The following is an 18017-nucleotide window of genomic DNA, read 5'->3' on the forward strand; positions in this document are numbered from 1 at the left end:
GTGGCCATTCAAGGAACTGCAAAATTTGGCACTTCTGTGTTGGATTTATTTGTCAGCACCACAGGTTGCCACTTGAATAAGATTTTAAAGGTTTGAGAATTGGGCTTGTAAATGTTCCTGCAGATACTTCTGGAATGGTGGGGTTGGGGGCAGTGGAAGAGCAGTGCTCGTCCCACCCTCATTACCGCCGCATATGTGCCCTTGAGCAAAGACTTTAATCCCCAGTCTGCTAAAATCAGACTGTGGTTGTACTGGGCAGCTTCCAGGTGTGAGTGTGAACAGGGTGTGCATGGAAAAGCCACTTTGTGTCTCAGCACAACTTCCTTTAATAAATAAGGGTTTCAAGACGTCACACTGGAGCAATCCAGTGCCAAGTTGGGTGAAAATATTTTCTCTGAAATAGAGGATGGCAGATTGAACCAATATATAAAAAGTAGAACAACTGAGAGATGATTAGAAGCATTTGATTAGCGCTGGTGGTGGTCGAGCTGTGCATGAAGGTTTCAATAGTGACAGATAACTTGAAAACACAAGTGAATTAATAAAAAAGTGTGTATGGAAAGATTGTCCTGATTGGTCAAAGGTGATGACTAGATGTGTTTTATACTCGGCGGATCCTTTGGTATCACTGCATTGACTTTATGTCAAACAAATGGTTACTTGAGGAGACTCAGATGAGGAAAATCACTTGGATTGTGAGGGAACACCAGCTACGACGGACGGATCCAGCAGTCAGGTGACTGGGTGTTGATGACATTTGATGGATACTTTCAAGATGTGTGGTTGGACCAGATCGATGCAAGGACACGTGACTCCATCCCGCTCACTCTACCTGTACCTCTACCTTGAACAAGATGCTTAATCTATATTGTCTCAGTCCATCCAGCCTTGCCTGGGGAGGTAAATGTGAGCCATCACTGTAAAGTGCATTAAGCATCTGCTCAATGGAAAAGAGCTATAGAAATGCAGTCTTTCTTCATTTAGTGGTGGACAGCTGTCTGAGGAATTGGCTGTTTAACATTGCCAGGTCGAGCGTCATCACCTTGGAACTATTTTCTAATCTAATTACAGATGATGGCTTGAGGCAGACTCGCTAAAAATGTGACTGCATGGTTACCTTAGTGCAGCAGATTGCATAAGCAGGTGTGAAAGCTGGAAGCAGAGTGAAGGGGGAGGGTTGGGGGAAAAATCTGATCATTGTGTGCTGCGTGTTGCACAGCTGTTGAAGAGATATGCTCAGTGACTGAACCAGAACTGACCTTAAAATAATGCTGCCCCCACCCCCCAAAAAACACACACACATACCCTCACACACACACATTTTTTTTTTTTTCTTTCAGTGACCTGCTCAGGCAAATACTCAATAATTTAATCCACCACACACATTTTGAACCCGTGTGCCATTTATCACATTTGTGATTATTCTTTTTTTTAATCAGCACTGCCTCGTGTTTTCAACTTCTAACTGATCTTTAGAGTGTGCAGTGTGTTTATTATTGAAATGTAAAGGCTTTTTGGGTTGATGATGTTGCTACATATCCATCATTAATAATGCTTATGACATATTCTTCTGCAGAAAAGGAAAGGTTATGCTATGTGTCACCACAAGAGGTTGCACCTCTGCTATGATAAAGGCTATTTGAAATAAAGAAAACTTATGTCGCTGGCACTCCCTGTTGTTTGCCGCTCCAGGCAACCACCTGTGCTAAATGCGCCCCTAGACTGAACCTCGAAATAACCTTTTGTTTTCATGTTTTGTTTTGTTTTTTTGCCTTAAATTTTCTGCCGATGCATTCGTTGTGCATGTTTGTTTGTGCACTGGGTATAATCATATATAAAATATGTGACTGTGTGTATGTGCATGGAGGTGATGGAGAGAGGAGGCACAATTAGAGGAAACAAACAGTACAAGTGAGACCGAGACGGGCGATGACAGTTTGTTTATGTGTCTGCTATTACTGCATACGGCGTGATTCCAAGACGTTGTCTGTTGAACAGAACGGTCTTTGGCACAGTCATTTAACAAGACTCTGATGGCCTCTACATCTTGATGTGTTAGTTTTTGGTGCTGTGTCGGCGGTAGGAGAAATGCCTCAACTGTTTCTCATCTGCATCAGTCACTTTTCACCATATAGCAGCCATCATAAAATGTTGTAGTATGTCTTGGACTGCGGGAATATAGTAATTAATTCATATTTTTATGAGTAGTACTTGAAAAGTCTTTCGTCACTGCATCTTTGAAATGTGTTTGAGGACAAAGAGATCTTTATTCCTCAACTTTCTCACTTCAGGCTTTTTTGCTTATTTCTTTCTTTTTGGCATATGTCTTTACTTTGTAGGTGATATTTGATGACATGAATAAAATGCCAAATATTTAAAACTTTACTGACTGATTTAGCAATGTGTTCCAGGAAATGACCTCTTGGGTCATATTGTGGTGCACAAGCCAATGCATTCTGAGTGGTGGTCCAACACCCTGCTGAATGAGGATAGTTACATCAGGAAGTCCGTCCAGTGTAAATTCTGCCAAATCAGATGTGCAGATCACAAATCACATTTCCATTCAGGTTTTGTCAAAGCCATCAGTACTGTTGTCTAGCAGGGTTCCAGCTGCAAATATAGTATGATACAGTTGGGCAAAGCAGGAGAAAGAGAAGGCAGAGGGAGAAGAGAAAGGATAGAAGTAGGAGAGACCTAGTTGATATGATGTAGAAGATAATGGTGTAAATTGGAGGAGAAATGTGTATGGGAAAAATCAAAGGAATAGTACTGTCTATTAAAAATGTACTTGAGGTGGAGAGAGTGTTTGGCAGATGATTGTGAAGGTGAAAATTGCAGGGATGATATGATGGTGATGATGAATGTCATCAGAACATATGTCTCACAAGTGCATAGAAGAGAAGGAATATTTGTGGAGTTAGTTATAAGCGGGTGAACAGTATACTCAAGGAGTAAAGCCGACGCTGGTGACGGTGACTGGAGTAAAGTTCAATGAGCATGCTGGTGAAGGGAACAGAGGTGAAGAGGAGGTGACTGGTCAGTGCAGTGTTAAGGAGAGGAATTTGGCAGTCAGTGGTGAACAATGGAAAAAAGGATGGAAACAGCACTTGTGAGTACTTATTTCAAGAAGAAATTAGGGTGTCATTTTGATGTCGTCTTTGGCGGCATGGTGGATTAGTGGTGAGCACTGTCGCCTCACAGCAAGAAGGTTCTGGGATTGCTTTCCCACCAGTTCCTTTCTGTGTGAGGCTTGCTTATTATCCTTGTGTTTGCATGGGTTTCCTCCAGCTTCATGTGTGCAGATGAGTTTGTATCAGTCTCTGTCCGTGTGTGCATAAAGTCTGGAGTTGCCTGGACTACAGTAGGCTGTAGGGGAGGACAGATAAGCATAGAAAAAGGCAGATAGGCAGAGAAATACAGAAATTCCATTTGCAGCTCCTCTGACCGTCAAAATCCAATTCACGAATATTCCCTGGTCTCCAACATCTTTCCAAGGCAGATATTTGCTCCGACATGTTTTACAACTTGTGTTTGAGTTCAAAAGTTAACAGTCTGAGATGGTACCACCTTGCCCACCTCATTAATGATGATGGACAGGTGTGGGGTTGTGGTTCTGGTCGCAGCTGTCTTGCCAATTTTCCGGTAGGTCAGGGCAGCGCATAATCCAGTCAGCCCCAATCCTCCTACCATAAAAGTAAATAAGAATAAATCCTTGATGTGTTCCACGGAGAGTGGTGCCAAGCACGCAACGCGCCACTTCTCCCAGGCGTCGAGAGCATAGCCCACAGGATAGGTTCCATTTGGACACGCAGGGTCCCCCAGCCCTGATTTCCTTGTTTTAAAAATGGTGTCAATAGTGTTGAGAGACCAGATGATCAGTTCCATGGTTATTCCAAATATAGCTTGAAGAATTCACAGTCTGGTGAAGTTGGTACTTTTTAAGGTTGGAGCAGAGATTTTAAAAAAGACAGAGGAGAGGAGAGAGGAGGAGATGCGACTGCCTTCGCCAAAGTCGCAAGCAGTGTGACATTTTTGTAACATGTTACAAAATTACAGCTCATTTGAATGAAGATAACATGTTTACCTGGAGGGAATTCCATAATGAAAATATTATTTTCCTTCTAACAGTTTTTGGGATTATGTGTGGCTTGACCCACTCGCTTGATGGTTGTTTCCCAGCACGTGAACACTAACAACTGGAAGATGTCTTGTAAATCACTTCAGAGGTGTTATCTGCTTTCAAAAATTACTTTTTTTATTTAGAAATATTTATTTCTTGCTAACTTATATGAGGTCTGTTAGAAAAGTATCTGACCTTTTTATTTTTTTCAAAAACCTGATGGATTTGAATCGCGTGTGCTTGCATGAGCAAACCTTGAACCTTTGTGCGCATGCGTGAACGCCTGTTGATTGTGTAATTTCCTTTTAAGCAGTCTTTGTGTGAGGTGTGTGTCGTGCACTCTACGTTTTTTCATTCCAAGGAAAAAGACAGAATGACTGGAGCAGCGCCGCATCAAATTTTGCCAGAAACTGGGCAACAGCCAGGTCGAAACCATTCAGATAATTCAGACGGCTTTCGGTGATGATCCTGTGAGCATCACACAGATTAAGGAATGGTACAACCGGTTTAAAGATGTCCGCACAACGGTGGAGAGTGAGCCACGCTCCGGTCGGCCATCGACATTCTGAAATGACCAGATCATTTCCAAAGTGAACGTTGTGGTGATACGGGACCATCGTGTGACTATCCGAGAAATTGCGGAAGAGGTGGACATCAGCACTTTTTCGGTACATTCCACTGTGAAAGAAGATTTTGCCATGAAAAAGAGTGGCGGCGAAATTCTTTCCTGAAGCTTCTGATGGCGGAGCAGAAGCGCCTCTGTGTTGAAGTCTCACAGGACATGTTGTGACATGCCCACCTCTTCCACAATTTCTCAGATAGTCACACAACTGAAAAGTCACCGAAAGCCGTCTGAATCATCTGAATGGTTTCCACCTGGTTGTCGCCCAGTTTCTGGCAAATTTGATGCGGCGCTGCTCCAGTCGTTCGGTCTTTTTCCTTGGAATGAAAAAACACAGAGTGCACGACACACGTCCCACACAAAGGCTGCTTACCAGAAAATTATGCAATTGACAGGTGTGGAAAAGTTCATGCATGCGCACGAAGGTTCAAGGTTTGCTCATGCAAGCACACGTGATTCAAATCCATCAGGATTTTGAAAAAATGAAAAGGTCTGATACTTTTCTAACAGACCTCGTACAAACTACTGTATATGAAAAACAGATTTTCGGGGTGTTTTCTGCCATATTGTTTATTTTGTTTGAGCGAGCAGCCAGCTGACATCACGCTGCCTCTCTTTACTCTGACTGGCTGTCAGCGTGTGCTTCCCAGCATTCCTCACACAAGTTGGGGGAAACCCCCACAAGATCTGACGTCGCTACCAAATGTAGTCTGATCACTTGAAATTCTCCACTTCAGGGGCAGAAATTCTAAATTGTTTCCAGACAGCGCAAATGTTGATCATATTGGCAATGTCATATTATGAATTCCTTATTTTAATGCTAAGGAATAAAATTATAATTGTACAAAAGAAAATTACTTTAATAACTTAAATCTTACAAACTCAAAGGCGGTACTGGGTCCTATATATGTCCTATGTTAAAGCAGCAGCTCTAACTTTGACCTTGGCTGTTGACTTTTAACTGATTTTGTCCTTGGCTTATCCTCAATCATTCTATCAAGTTAGGTCTAAATGGGATCAAAACTCTTTGAGTTATTTTGTTCCCACACGGATAAACTGACACATAGGACCGAAAACAGTCCCCCTACATGGACTACCATGTGTAGATGTTTAAAAAAATTCTTAGATATTCACAACAAATCAGATGTCATTATTATTTTCCACCCAGGTCATTTGTGACAGTGAGTCGAGCATCCGTGTATCTCATGCTTTGATCAAACAGGGCGGGGCACACTAGCGTGTCCCAGTACAGCCAAAGACAAACTTTCGCTGATGCGAAAAGAAGTGAAACCAGGAAGAGGTGAAAGAGAAAGAGGTGAAGAAAGGCTGGGCAGAGGAGTGAGCAGATGGTTCAAACAGTTCAACAGTTTTCTGATCTACTGGCAGCAAAAATGTTTTAGTACTCGAAGGGTGCAAGGCATCTGTATGCCCCTGGTGCATGAAAAAGAAACTTTATCCCTTCCCTCACCGCAAAAGCTGCATTTGATAAAAGCTGGGAGAAATCTGGAAAGTATAGCACATTTTTTCTCTTCTATGGTTCTTGGTTAATTGTTGTCCTTGTACAGTTTTGAAATTCCATCTGTCTGTTTTCCTCTCTGAGAAAAATTGAATTTCTCTCCCAGAGCTTGAAAAAGCAGACTTTTTATATGAATTTATGCAGAAATCAACACAATAAAGTAGATAAATTAAATGAGTAAACTGAGGTTAAAGGACAGTTTGAGCAGACAATGTAGTTTTTTTTTAAGCAAAGCGTGCAGGTTTGTGTGCAGTTAATGTGTGTCCACCAGTAGCATGGACAGGTCACAGTGACAGTTTCAACAAAATAAATGGACGATTTCTGCAGTGGGTGCTAATTGTGTGCAACTCACCCTTATAAAAGCCATGTGACACATATAATACATATCATGAAACATGGACTATGGTACGATTAAGGAATGGAACTTTTGCTATTCTGGTCTGATTGTTACGATACGATAAAATCTGTTAAAATTCTTTGTTTAATGGAGACATTTATTTTTCATGATCTTTTAAAATAAAACAAAAGTCACATCACTTACCTTCAAGTATCAGCATTTTGGAACACCCCCCACCCGATCGTCCACCAACCCCCCTTTTTCTATGAAAGTCGCTTAAAATAAATTTAGAGAGGTCAATATATCATAAAAAGTAAAAATAATGAGTTATTACAAGGTTTGTCTGTTCTCTTTCACATCCCACTCATGTATGACATCACTGGTTTGTCCTCAGATTCAGAGCGCTGCTACCAGCGCCCCGCTAGCAATTATAACAAAATAACTTTAATAATATAGTTTGCTGTGTGGTTAATTGTACTAACATACCATATAAGAAGCCTGTGTGCCAGTAATTCCATTGTGAATTTTTTTGCTTTATTTAATTTGATGGATTAGTTAGTTAGGTTAGCACTGGTTAACGCTTTTAGCAGCTATTGCTAGCTTGAATACGTTTGGCTCCATTAATCTGCTCTTACTGAGAGAATAAGATGGTCATCATCTTTTAATACCCACACCAGTCAATTTTTCCTGCACGGTTATCAAAAACAGAGACGGTGCCCTTACAGCGATTGTGGACAGTTAACAGGCAGGATTCAGCTCAGGCCAACATCCGCCAGCAGCCAGTGCTCCCTTCACATAATGAATATCATTCATCTTGTGACAATCCCTTGGTGGCAAGGAAGATCGTCTCTTCATTGATTCCGGATGGGATGGTGGACTTGGAGAAAATCTGCATCCAAGGTCGATCTTGAGACGTCTATGCTTGCTTTTGTTTAATGTGGAAATGATGTTGCATGGTGACAAACACATGGTCCTTGATGGATCCTTAGCCTGGTCAGATGGCTGGGAAATCCCAGACAATCAGGGTCTAAGGACCTGCTCCAGCCTTCATCTGCCATCACAGACATTGGGTTACAAGCCATTACCTCCTCTGCCTGATCCATCGTTAAGTACTTCTTGCTTCATCAGAGCCCTGTTAGTCATCTCGTGTTCAGGGTTCCTGTTGGTCCTTCATGGTTACCATAATGGCCACGGGGCACACAAAGTACCCACCGCATTTCATCTCAACAGACAATCCCCCTACTTGATCCTTTACCCAGGTGTCCTGACACAGATGAGGGGTTGGATTTTTGACACCCATCGGTCATCTAGTAGAACCACAGACAGCGTTTCCATGCTATCCATCATTTTAATGCCATGTTTTTCATTTGTAAATGGTAAATGGACTGCGTTTATATAGCGCTTTTCCATCTGCATCAGACGCTCAAAATGCTTTACAAATAATGCCTCACATTCACCCCGATGTGAGGGTGCTGTCATGCAAGGCGCTCACTACACACTGGGAGCAACTAGGGGATTAAGGACCTTGCCCAAGGGGCCTTAGTGATTTTCCGGTCAGGTTGGGATGTGAACCAAGGATCCTCTGTAGAGCTGTTTTACTGAATTAATTTAATTCCAACACTCAAGGTCAGCAATATGTTCCAACGTTAATATATTGTCAAGAATAGTCAATGACTAGGTGTATGTCACAACCATACCCAACCATCCCGTAATACCCATGTAATTTATGTTTTCTACATTAATTACTGTTTGTATATAATATACAATTAATTAGTTGAACGTGAATAACATCACTTTTAGATTCACCGTTGCTACTTAGTCTGTTTTTTGTTTGTTTTTACTTTGTTGTTTTTTTTATGTGACTGTTAAATTTACAAGTTCAGAGGTAACAATTATCACTTCTGCTCTATTTGGTGCTAATAAGCCTCTTACTACTCCAGTTGTAGAGCAGGTAGCTCAGTGAGAAAAACAGTCTGTCTACCAGTATGTCGACTCGGTCATGTGACTTGTCTGTGACACTTCATCTACATTATCCCAGTCCACCCAACTGTAAATGAGTCCTGGCCTTGGCTGGCGAAGTGCCTCGTCTAAGAAACAAGGACCCTCTAGTCATCCTGGGGATGAGGACTGTGATGAGGCTGATCCATGCCTGGAATGTTCTTTGGCAGTGTGGGCTGTAATTGGGAGGGTGCTGTGGCAAATTTTATTGGCCAGTCTGTGTTTCTTAGCTGTAGCCATCCTGTTGGCGTCAGAGAGTCATTGTGGACAACTGATCACCACTGTCCTGATTTGTCTGCTCCCATGTTAAAGACCTGCAGGGACATGTTTTTGAGCCTCCTGGGGTGCACCCGTCATGTTGGAGTTTGCCCTATAGCAGTTTTTTGGGGGAGCTGGTGAGCCTTATGATCTGTCCAGCGAAGGTGTGACTGTCAAAGTGATGTAGATGCTTGGCAAGTTTGCACGAGTGAGGACCTCAGTGTCTGTAATCATATCTCTCCAATTTATACGTAGAGGTTTTATGATGCAAGTGGTGTGGAAGTGGTTGGTCTACCAATGACGGGAAATAACTGCTATTGACTGGTGTCCCATCCAAGGGGAGTTGTGGACTTCTATCCAATTTATACAACGGAATCCAGAGATAAGTACAGACACCAATGGACATCAGGGTCTTTTTCCTTTTCTTCTGCTCCAGTAACCAATGGATCAAAGTGGCTGCATTATCTTTTAACTAATGTTATGACCGAGTGTCCATCATTCATCCATCCAGTATCTGGTGTCCATCCACAATTCATAGAAAATGCTTATATTTCATTTCTTGATATATTTTTTATTCCAGTGGTTTTGTTTGCTTTATCTAACCACTGTTCACAATTGTTACTTCTATAATTTAGAAATCTTCTGTTTTAGAGAAAATATTGACTTTTTTGAGGTGAAAACAGTGAATTTCACCCAAAATGCTTCTACTCCTTCAACTCTTGATAGATTTTGATTCTAATAGTTTGGTTGACTCATTTAAGCATTGTTCAAAATTCTTCCTTGTGGAATTTAGCATTTTGAAAATATATAGACTTTTTTGTGGTTAAAAAAGGGGAAATTTGTCAAAATCAGACACCATTCAAAGAAACTTACACATTGTTGTAAAGATTTTGGAAAATAATTTCAACTACCAGTAAAAATATTTGCAGCAGTGCATAAATTACTGTCACCCAAGCATGGCTGGGGGTGCTAAAGTGGTTACATATGATATTTAAACAGGACAAACTTTACTATATTCCTTTAAACCCCTACTCTGTGACAGGTTGCATACACACACACACACACACACACACACACACACACACACACACACACACACACACACACACACACACACACACACACACACACACACACACACACATTATCAGTATCAACCAGTCAAAGTCAGAATTGAATTTATTGCCAAGTACATTCTCACATACAAGGAATTTGATCTGCTGTTATTGGTGCATAAATGACAATAAAAACAAAATGAAAAAAAAAATACAGAAAGGAGTCAAAAGTAAAGGAGTCAAATAGGCAAACAGACTAAACTATGTTCACTGTCAAATAAATATAACATAGTTACCTTTTTTCTTTTGTTGATCATACATCTGCATGCCTTTGCACAGCCCTATTCCACAAACGTTGCAACTGAATCAGAATTGCATATTCTTCTCAAAAACTTCATTAAATATTGTATTTATGTGTAAATAACAACACAGAAACAATTTTAAATGTTTTAATATGTTTATGAATTTATTTCATAATTATCCTGGGATGCTGTGACACCTGTTTTTCCAGCAGCTGCTTCCAGCTGCAGCACCACTGGCATCCCCACTTCCCACAGCTATGCACCCAAGACAGCTTTATACACTGCTGTGAACATTTCACCTGGTAGTTCAGGTTTAATTCGAATATGTATTCATACAATAGTGTAAATGTTAAAATAAGTCTTTATTGGTGAAGAATTTTAGTTACAGTATGTCATCATTTTCTTCAGCTGCATTGTGTGGGAAATACTTCAGAGAATAAACCCGGATGAGCTCTGCGTCACTGATGCTCTGGTTCCTAGGCTCTGCCTGTGCCAAAGTTATATACAGCTGTGGTCGTATATTTACATACACTCATCATGGGCATGAATGTCATGGTAATTTTAGGCTTTTACTGATGTCTTTGAACTGTTCTTTTGCCAAGGTGGAATGATTGCACGGCATACAGCATTCTCTTAAAAACATAAAAAAAACAAGAATTAAGTGCACAAGGGTAACTTTATTTTGGATCTTCTCTATATGCAAACTTAAAATATATGCATACGCCCCCAATAATATTTGGTAAAATGTTCCTTAGAGCGCTGCACCTTGACCAGACGCTTTTGGCAGCCATGAACAAGCTTCTGTCATAATTCTGGCTGGATATTTGGCCACTTGTCTTGGCAGAATTGGTCAAGTTCATTTAAATTGCTTGGTTTCCTAGAACAGACTCAGATTTTAAGTGTAGTTCATAAATTTTTAATAGGGTTGAGATCAGGGCTTTGGGAAGGCCATTCCATCTTTATCCAACAACTCAGTGTACAGTAAGGGTTAACATGTCAGAATCAAGTGTTACAACTGGGATAAGGAAGCGTAGGTACTGTTAGGCTCCTTCTAAAGGAGGTGGAATTTGCATGAACCAAGATTCAATCAAGGAGGAAACGTCTCCAGGGCCAACAGGAAGTTCAGGATGTGGGACGGAATCTCTGTGGAAATTAGGTCTCTCTAAAGCTGATAATGGTTTTGATTTCTCTAAATCCAGTTTGGCCTTAATTTTGTTTATTGAAATGCCAGCTACAGCTTTGCTTATACCTCCGCAAATCATTGTGGTGATGACTAAATGGGGAAAACCCCCACGCCTCATATTTCCTCTGATCTGGGGCCAACTTGTGCAAGCATCGCCTAATCAGAGCTGCGGCTCGGCTTTTGATATCGGACGTGTGTGTGAAGCGTGTTGCTGAGGTGAAGCTTGTTCATAATCTCATGATTCTGATCTCAGATAGTCATGTGATCCTCTGCCTACGTTACGTTGCATCTATCAGTTAATCTCCCTGTTTGCATTTTTGAGTTCTTCCTGTTTGCAGTGGGTGTGGGACCCGGGTGTCACGGACACAAATCCAGATTTGGCGTTTGTGGTCTCCCAGCTTGAAATCGGAATTTAAATTTTCACGGTTCAGGAGAGAAACAGAATTGTGTTTATTTGAAAGTAATCTTGTACGGATTGTTCTTTAGAAATGACATGATGCTTGCACGTTTCTGGAACTGATTTGCCTCCGGCGGGTCAAATGTAGGTGGGTAAGGACTAAAGTGTGACTCATCCTTCTTAACTTGTCCTTTTGTCTGCCTTTGCTTTGTATGTTTGTTGTTACAGAGCGACATGGAAGTGCACATGTTGCGTTTACGCCCACGTGTGGATTGTTCTCAGACACATTAATAGACTGATTGTATCAGAGCCAGGCACACATTTGCTGCTGGCTCTGAGAAGATCCAGGGCACTGCTGAAGATCGCCTGTGGAATTCTGAGGAGGGGCCGCGACAGATGCCTGAGAGATGTGCAATATTGTCCCAGACAATAAGATCAACAAAAGCACAGAGCGGCAGAAGAGGGAGACACAGAGGGCAAAAGAAGAGTGAGAGAGAGAGAACAACCTTATACACACTTAATTATCTCAGCTGAGTCGGTGATGTCATCATTGTGGTGTATTTGTCTGCAGGACATCTCAAAATATCATTAACAGATTTCAGCAAATTGTTGCTGAACAAGGATGAAATAAGTTTTCCTGGGACCATGATAATTTACTGAGACTAAATGGCAGACAGTTGATACCTACACCATAGGTACTCCCCGGGGAGTGGATGAGCTAATTGGACGTTAAGGTTCATTAGATAGGTGCTGAAAAATGAATCCAACCCAAGATTCTCAAATTTTTCAGTTCTTTGAATGGTCACTTGAGGCATGCTTCAAAAGCAAACCAATCTCCATAGAACCCCATGCTAAAAATCAACAGTTTTGCTGCTAAAGTAAACATGTTTACAACCTGGTACCAAAACAAACAAACAAACAAAAAAAACAAAACAGTTTGGTCTCCATGCATAGTTTCCTTATAGCTGTACAGGAAGTGAATCTTTATACAATATAGCTCATCAGTTTAGCTCTTTTATGCCATATACTGTAGATATGAATAATTAGGGATGTAGTTGCTTTGAGTGACAGTGTGGCTGAGTGAGGGCCACACTAGCTGCTATAGACTCTACCATACCTGTCCTTTCTGTTTTACTGAGTGTTTTATTCCAAATTTGAAATAATATGGCTTACTGTGAAGTTAATTGCACTAAATGACCATCAAAGAAGTCAACGCTCCACTCTTTCATTTCACTGAAATTTTAACTTTCTTAACACTCATTAGCACGTATCTGCAGCAGAGCCATCAAGCACCTCTCAAGCAACCAAGAAATATGGTGTGAGAGTCACTGTTTTTGAAGTAATATGCCAGTCATAACTGTTAATGTGGGAACCCAAGGCACCCTTTAAAAGAAACACAGACAAGTTCTCAAAAACTGCATTAAAGGTTCATCCAAAATCAGGTGACCTAGCCTGTAAGCCTTGGCTACCTTGATAACTTAATGATAGGTGTGTATGTTCAGCTTTTATTTGTGTTTTGTCCATGTTCTACCCCTTTACATATTTATGGGATTGCCTGGAATTAGGTGGCATTAGGTGTTAAATGCCTGGCTATATGCAATAATGATGATTCCTGGAATTTCCCTTGTGAAAATCATAGATATGTACACTACACTACTGGTACCTCTTGAGTAGTAGATGAGCTGATTAATAGGGCACCGCAGTCTCATTTGAACCCTGCGTGATATCGCAGGATTTGACCACTTATGGGGACAACCGCTCCCATTGCACAATGCAAACACAGCATAACCTCACACGGAAAAATTGTGTACTGTTTTGGTTTTGGCTGCAATCACTAAAGCAGTCACAAAAAGTGCAGTGTGCTGGGTCCCACTGGAGAAGGGAAGACAAGGCAAATGTGAGACGTCATGTCAGTAGGTTTTAGCCTAAACAGGTAACCAGAGTAGGTGCATTCTCTCGCCTGGACAACCACCTCGACATGTTTGTGCTCCGGGCCATAAACAAAGCGTAACTTTCCACTTTCCACTGCATTGTCACTATTTCTTTGCATTTTCACTTTGTTTGTGTGTAATTTCCCCAAAGACTCAGAGAGGGCTTCGCTGGATGTAGGATTATTGCGTCATATGCGTCACCCTTTAGCGCCCATCCTCAAACGAGACTGTGCTGCCCAGTTCCATGGGTGTTTGGTGTTTATGTTGGTGTATTATGTTGGCTCATAGCCATAACTAAAACAAACAAAAAAATGTTATGTAAAATAATTCATACTCACAATGTGGGCATATTTTGGTGATATCAAATCGGCTAATTAGGCTGCTAAATTGCATAAATTATTCCAACGGTCATAAACTAAAAATTGTTGATAAGGTACGGTGCATTTAGAAAGTATTCACAGCGCTTCACTTTTTCCACATTTTGTTACAGCCTTATTACAAAATGAGAGAAGTTCATTTTTTCCTCAAAATCCTAACACAATACCCCATAATGACAATGTGAAAAAGGTTTTCACAGTCTTCGCCATGAACATCACATTTGAGCTCAGCTGTATCCTGTTTCCACTGATCATCCTTGAGATGTTTCTACAGCTTAATTGGAGTCCACCTGGGGTAAATTCAGTTGATTGGACATGATTTGGAAAGACACACACCTGTCTACATATAAGGTCCCACATGTCCTAGCACAAACTAAGCATGAAGTCAAAGGAATTGCCTGTAGTCCTCCAAGACAGGGTTGTCCTGAGCTATAAATCTGGGGAAGGGAACAGAAACATTTCTGCTGCTTTGAAGGTCCCAATGAGCACAGTGGCCTCCATTATCCATAAATGAAAGAAGTTGAGATCCACCAGGACTCTTTCTAGAGCTGGCCGCCCGTCTAAACTGAATGATCAGGGGAGAAGGGCCTAAGTCAGGGAGGTGACCAAAAACCTGGAGATCCAGCATTCCTCTGTGGAGAGACTTCATGAATGCACTGTACACTACAAGTCAAATGTTTGGACACATGTCCCCATTCAGTGTTTGACTGGTACTGTATATCATACAAAGTGTATCTTTTATACTGATGCTGATAAGTTGACATATGTGCGTATGTTAATTAAGGTACCAGTTTTCATATTCATTTGCAAATATATTGCTTGCTCGAATGCTTGGAATGCTGGATGACAAACATTTCATATTCAGAATAAGAGTATATTGTGTTGACACACATGTGATAATGTAAACAATTAATGCAGGTGGTGCATTAGTAGGAAAGCTTGCTGAACATTCATGCACTTGTCAGTATGTTAAAGATCAGCAAGTTTATATCTTCTGCTTATTATTTGGCATGATCAGTAAGCCTGTTGAGACTTAGTAGTCACATATGATGGGAGCATGCGCCAGTGATTATGTAATGTCTTTCGTAGATCTAACCTTCTACAGATGTAGTTTCTTGAAAATTAATGCAGTCAGAATGTATGTTGTCCTTAGGGGCCACCCCAATCATACAGCTGCACACTTTCATGAAATATTTCCCTTTCCTTTGCACTGTGTTCCAGGTGGATTTTCTAATTACAGTGTTGTTTAGAATATACGACAGCCCTGTTTTTCAGAAAGAATTAAAAAAAAAAGACTTTGTGAATAGCAAATCTTTTTTTATATTATGAAAGTGTTTGTAAGTAATGCTATTAAATGCCCATTATTCTTGGCACCCTGAATATCTTAACCACATACACAATACCACTTTTAAGACAATTGCATGCTTTTATGACTGCAAGACATGTTTTGGGAGTGGGTGGTGCTTATGATCTTCAAACATTACACTCTCAAACCATATTTCTTGGTTGCTTGAGAGGTGTTTGATGGATGTGCTGCATTAATCACCATGAGTTTAACTTTTGCATCATAACTTCTCACTGGTTGCTGGTTAACCTATTTGACTTTTGAAATTTACATTTACTTGGTTTGCAAGATGATCACTACTTATTGCAGCATTGTAAACTAGTGAAGGGGCGGGTTGCTTCAGTCCTGAAAGGCACACCCCTTTTACCAGTATTTAGCAGCACCTACTGTTGTGGATATATATGACATGTAAATGTCTCCACTCAATAAAAGCCAACTAATTTTTTCAGATGAATGTTCAAGAAAACAACACTGTCTTGTATTTGGAGCCATAAGGTAATTGTCCAGCTCTCTACCTTAGAGGTAGATGCAGCTCTGCTAAGATGCCTGTGTGGACGAGGGGTTCAGTTGTCATTCTCCCCATTAGTGACATAGCTTATTCTGCTTTAGGGCCTATCCACACAGAGATGATCTTAGTCATATCCACAAAGGTTTTGTATTGTGTCTGTGTTTTGTCCACATGGAACTGGTGTTTTCATGAATTTTTGAAAACTGGTCACAGAATGGATACATCTCAAAATGCTGCCTTTGCGTTTCATGTGTACAACCCATACTGATGTCATAGCCACTCCTCTCTAACCTCAGCCTTAACCCTAGCCACAAGATGCAAAACGTAAAATTTTTCTCTCTCGGGTGTCTCGGATACTGCGCCTGAATGCTTCCATTATATCAGCGTATTTGGATTGACACAATTGCCAGTCAACTTTCTCTTGTAGTTTAGTCAACTTAGAATCAAGTCTGACGTGGTATGCTCTAGATCTTCTTCTCCATTTTTTGTAGGATCGATACAGCACCACATACAGGCCTGGCACGTACAGCGCATCCGGAAAGTATTAACAGTGCTTCTCATTTTCCACATTTTGTTATGACACAGCCTTATTCCAAAATGGATTAAATTAATTTTTTCCTCAAAATTCAAATTCAACAATACCCCATAATGACAATGTGAAAAAACGTGTTTTGAGATATTTGCAAATTCATAAAAAATTAAAAAAACTAAGAAATCGTGTATAATGTGTATTAGTATTAACAGCCTTTGCCACGAAGCTCAAAACTGAGCTCAGGTGCCTCTTGTTTCCACTGATCATCCCTGAGATGTTTCGACAGCTCAACTGGAGTCCACCCGGAGTAAATTCAGTTGATTGAACATGATTTGGAAAGACACACACCTGTCTACATATTAAGTCCCACAGTTGACAGTGCATGTCCGAGTACAAACCAAGCATGAAATCAAAGGAATTGTCTGCAGACCTCTGAGGATAGGTGCACCAAGCATGTGGCATCATATTCAAGAAGACTTGGGGCTGCAATTGCTACCAAAGATTCATCAACAAAGCATTGAGCAAAGGGCATAAATATATATGTAGATGTGATTTCTTTGTTTCTTTGTTTTCTTTGTTGTTTTTTGTTTTTGTTTTTTTGTTTTTTCTAAATTTGCAAAGATTGAAAAAAAAATTTTTTTTCATGTTATTATGGGGTGGCTATAACATAACTGTTGTTGTTCATTCGGCTGCTCCCAGTTTTTGTTCGGGGTCGCCACAGCGGATACAGCCAGATCTGCATTGGTAATTGGCACAAGTTTTACGCTGGATGCCCTTCCTGACGCAACTCCACTGTTAACCTGGAGAAACACACACAGCCACTGGTGTTCCAAAGAGGTCTCCCATCCAAGTACTAACCAAATCCTGCTCTGCTTAGCTTCTGAGATCTGACGGGATCAGGCTGACGCAGAGCAGACCGGCTGCAAGGCTATAACATAACAAAATGTAGAAAAAAGTGGAGCACTGTGAATACTTACAAGTTGGCAAGTAGCTGGTGCAGTATGAGCGAGTGTGGGTTCTGTTTGTAATTATGAATAAAACATATTAAAAGGACAATGTGCGTGCTCTCTGGAGAAGGATGTCTGGTTTCATCCCGCAACTGTCTGTGACACAGTCTTCTTCTCCCTCTTCCTCTTCTCTCAGGGTGACATCCAGCAGCTGCTGATAGTAGGTGATCCCAGAGCTGCCTACGACTACTGTGAACACTACAGCCGTGACTGTGAAAGTCCAAACCACCACGACACCCCGCAGGCTCAGGAACCCAAACCCGAGGTCAGTATCAGTACGGGGGTGAGCACAGGTTCAAAAGCATGGAGCATCATCCAAAGCGACGGAAGCAGGAAGCAGATTGGAGAGAGGAGGAAAAAGAGGGAGGAGTTTGGAAATAGACTGAGAGAGGAAAGGAAGGAGAGAATGAGGAGTCAGTCTGGGAGTTGGTGTAAATATTTGAACTTGAGGAAGAATGAAAACAGGAAAGATGCCTTTTGAGTTCGGAGTTGTTAAATTTTAAAAACAAAGATCCACGAGACCTGAACA

General features: G+C 41.0%; 1 protein-coding gene across 1 annotated transcript in view; it reads left to right on the plus strand.

Moving 5' to 3' along the window:
* LOC117521658 (collagen alpha-1(XI) chain-like) overlaps positions 1 to 18017 on the plus strand; it is a 221153-nt gene that overhangs the window by 41108 nt on the left and 162028 nt on the right. Inside the window, 1 exon segment of the mRNA XM_034182979.1 lies at positions 17625 to 17753. Within this exon segment, the coding sequence (XP_034038870.1) occupies positions 17625 to 17753 (129 nt within the window).

This window comes from Thalassophryne amazonica, chromosome 12, assembly GCF_902500255.1.
Source record: "Thalassophryne amazonica chromosome 12, fThaAma1.1, whole genome shotgun sequence".
Lineage (NCBI taxonomy): Eukaryota > Metazoa > Chordata > Actinopteri > Batrachoidiformes > Batrachoididae > Thalassophryne > Thalassophryne amazonica.